At 46.1% G+C, this 3,256-nt stretch overlaps 1 protein-coding gene across 7 annotated transcripts in view; it reads right to left on the bottom strand.

Moving 5' to 3' along the window:
• Window positions 1-904: 904 nt before the first annotated feature.
• Window positions 905-3,256, bottom strand: part of STYXL1 (serine/threonine/tyrosine interacting like 1) — a 64,750-nt gene continuing 62,398 nt past the window's right edge. For all 7 annotated transcript variants that reach the window (XM_072837394.1, XM_072837399.1, XM_072837400.1 and 4 more), the window contains one exon: window positions 905-1,177. In XM_072837394.1, coding sequence (XP_072693495.1) covers window positions 1,046-1,177 — 132 coding nt within the window. In that variant the 3' untranslated portion in view covers window positions 905-1,045. The remainder of the gene's footprint in view (window positions 1,178-3,256) is intronic.

Genomic DNA, 3,256 nt, shown 5'->3' with positions numbered 1-3,256 from the left:
GCGGCTCTGCCCTTCCCACCCGAAGGTCTCTGAGCCGCTGCTTGCAGCCTTCCCGAGCTCTGTTCTGGCCCGTATCCTAACTGATCCCAAGCCTGCGCTGACTGGAAAGTCCTTGTTCCTCAGGCAAAACCCCCCTGCTTGAGGGAACTGGGCTTCCTGGGACGGAGGGGGTGGGGCACTACCCGTCAGCAGAGAGTCCTGAGAGGTGAGATGGCCCTCACTCTAGGTCCCCCCACCACCCCCAGCTGCACGCAGATGGCAGGGAATGCTGAATGGACATGGACATCCTAAATTCCTTTTCAGTCCCATCCTGCGTGCCCTCTCCTGACTGGTGCTGTGGGTGCTGTCAGCGCTGGGAAGCACATTCTGAAGAAGCTTCTAGAAACATGAGTGTGGGAGTTAAGAGGGGTAGTAATCTCTTCTTGGGGAACCCAGCCAGGAGGAAATGAGTGGGGGAGGAAACGAGTGGGAGAGGAAAGAAAGGAAATCTGAACAAATCATCAACAGGGCAGAGTGGTGGGGTGTGCTGGGACCCGGGCTGAGGCAAGGGTGTACCTTGTGCCAATAGCATCTCAGAGCTGTGGAGCCTGGCACCTGGGCCAAGTCTGGGTCTGGCAGATATCCGCCCGTGGGTGGGCATTATGACACCCATGTGGACCAACACAAGGCAGGAGGAACCCCTGTAGCTACTAGCTCCTCCCAAACAAACCTCCAAAGGGTCCAAGTGACCAGGGACTTGTGGCAGAGCTGCTCAGAGGGCCAGATGCTCTTCCAGAGGCAGCCTCAGGAGTGTGGCAGGGGTGGTCCCAGATGACCCAGGGATGGGGGTTCTTGCTGAGTCTGAGCAGAGTACACCTGCTCTGTGGTGTGAACGAGGAGCCTGAGAAGAACCACTGCAGGAGGCTGACACGAGACTCCAGGCAGCAAAGGCCTTCTCTTTCCACACCAACCTGGTTACACAGCCTGGCCCACTACCCACAAGAGCGCCACCCCCACCCCACCCCCACAAGGTTCTTCAGGACCCATAGCTGGACCACAGAGAAGATCAGTAGAGTGGATCCAAGATGTCTGTGACAAAATCTCCGAGGATCACCTTCTCCCATTCTGACAGCTGAGCCACCAAGCTCCGATTTGGACGCATGTTGTTTTTACACTTCTTGACAAAGGCCCAGGACTTCTGTCAACACAAGGAGAGAAAACAGACTTTAGGATTGAACCTGGGCCCTTCCCGCTATAACACAGCCAGCTCAAGAGGGACAGGAAACACCTGCCCATGGACCAGCAACATGGCTAAACAGCTGGACACAGAAATGGCAGCAGCCTGAGGTTAACACAGCAGGACAAGGAGTTATAGAAACTGGCTCTGTTTTGAGCCAGCCCTTCTGCTGGTGGATATGGAGACAGAGATCGTTTTATTTCCAATGGACCTTGCGAAGACTGAGACAACATAAGTGATAACTCCTGTGGGCAGGAGAGCACCCTGAGAGCACCTGGCACACAGTGCAACCTCAACAAAGGTTTGCACTGTGAATGGATAAATTGATGAAAAGGGGAAGAGAACTACAGGGAAATTCTCCAAAGAAGGGAAATTAAAGCTGCTCTCTTTCAGGTGTCTACCTTAGAATGCAGGAGGGAAAAGGACAAGCTGGTTTAACAGATTGAGGACAGAGGAAAAAGGAAAAGTGGGGCCTCAGCAAACTAGGAAGAGAACAAATGCACCTCAACATACTGAAGGCCCCATACAACAACCCCACAGGTCACATCACACTCAGTGGTGAAAGCTGGAAAGCTTTTCCTCTAAGATCGGGGACAAAACAAGGCTGCCAGCTCTCACCACTTCTATTTAACATTGTACCAGAAGTCCTAACCAGAGCAAAAAGGAAGGAAAGGAGGGAGGGAGAAAAAAAGATACATAGAAATTGAAGAAGAAGTAAAATTACCTCTGTTTGCAGATGACATGATTTTATGCTTAGAAAATCTTAAAGATTCCACCAAAAAAATCTGTCCGAATAAATGAATCTGGCAACGTTGTCAAATCACAAAATCAACACTCAAAGTCAGTTGCATATCTATACACTAACAATGAATAACCTGAAAAGTAAATTAAGGGGCACCTGGGTGGCTCAGTTGGTTAAGCATCTGTCATGATCCTGGGGTTGTGGGACTGAACCCTGCATCAGGCTCCCTGATCAGCAGGGAGCCTGCTTCAGCCTCTCCCCCTGCTCGTGCTTGTGCTCGATCTCTTTCTCTCAAATAAATAAATAAGATCTTTAAAAATTAAAAAAAGTAAATTAACACAATTCCATTTACTCTGGCATCAGAAGGGATATAATACTTAGGAATAAACTTACTTAACCAAGGAAGTAAAAGCCCTGTACCCTGAGAATTATGAAACATGACTGAAAGAAACAGACAGAAATAAATGGAAAGATATCCTATGCACATAGGAAGACTTGATATTGTTAGGATGTCAGTACTACCTGAAGTATCTAAAGATTTAATGGAATCTTTACTAAATCCCAACAGCATTTCTTGCAGAAATTTAAAAACCCATGCTAAAATTCATATGGAATCACAAGGGACCTCCAAATAGCCAAAACAATCTTGAAAAAAAGAGAACAGCCCTGGAATTCTCGTACTTCCTGATTTCAAATCTCTGAAGTTATTACAAAACTACAGTAATCAAAACAGTGTGGTACTGGCATAAAGATAGACATTGAGACCAAAAGAATAGGATATAACAGCCAAATGGTTTCAACAGGATGCCAAAACCATTCAAAGGAGAAAGGATAGTCTTTTCAACAAATGATGCTGGGGAAACTGGATATCCTTATGCAAGAGTCAAGCTGGACCCCTACCTCACACCATGTGCAAAAATTAACTCAAAATGATTGAAGACCTAACTGTGAGAGCTTACACTATCAAAATCTTAGATGAAAACACAGGAGAAAAGCTTCATAACACTGGATTTGGCAATGATTTCTTGAATAAGACACTAAAAGCTCAGGTAATTTTAAAAATGGACAAATTGGACTACAATACAAATACAAATAACACACTTGTATGCATCAAAAGATATAATCAACAGAGTGAAAAGGCAACCACAGAATGGGAGAAAATAACTCCCAAATCATGTATCTGATTTATATCCAGGTGTTAGTATGAAGAATATAGAAAGAGCTCCTAAAACTAAACAAAACCCCCTGAACAACCCAATTAAAAAATAGGCAAAGAGCCTGAATAGTCATTTCTCCAA

Source organism: Canis lupus, chromosome 8 (genome assembly GCF_048164855.1).
Source record: "Canis lupus baileyi chromosome 8, mCanLup2.hap1, whole genome shotgun sequence".
Lineage (NCBI taxonomy): Eukaryota > Metazoa > Chordata > Mammalia > Carnivora > Canidae > Canis > Canis lupus.
This window is presented reverse-complemented; position numbering and strand designations above follow the sequence as displayed.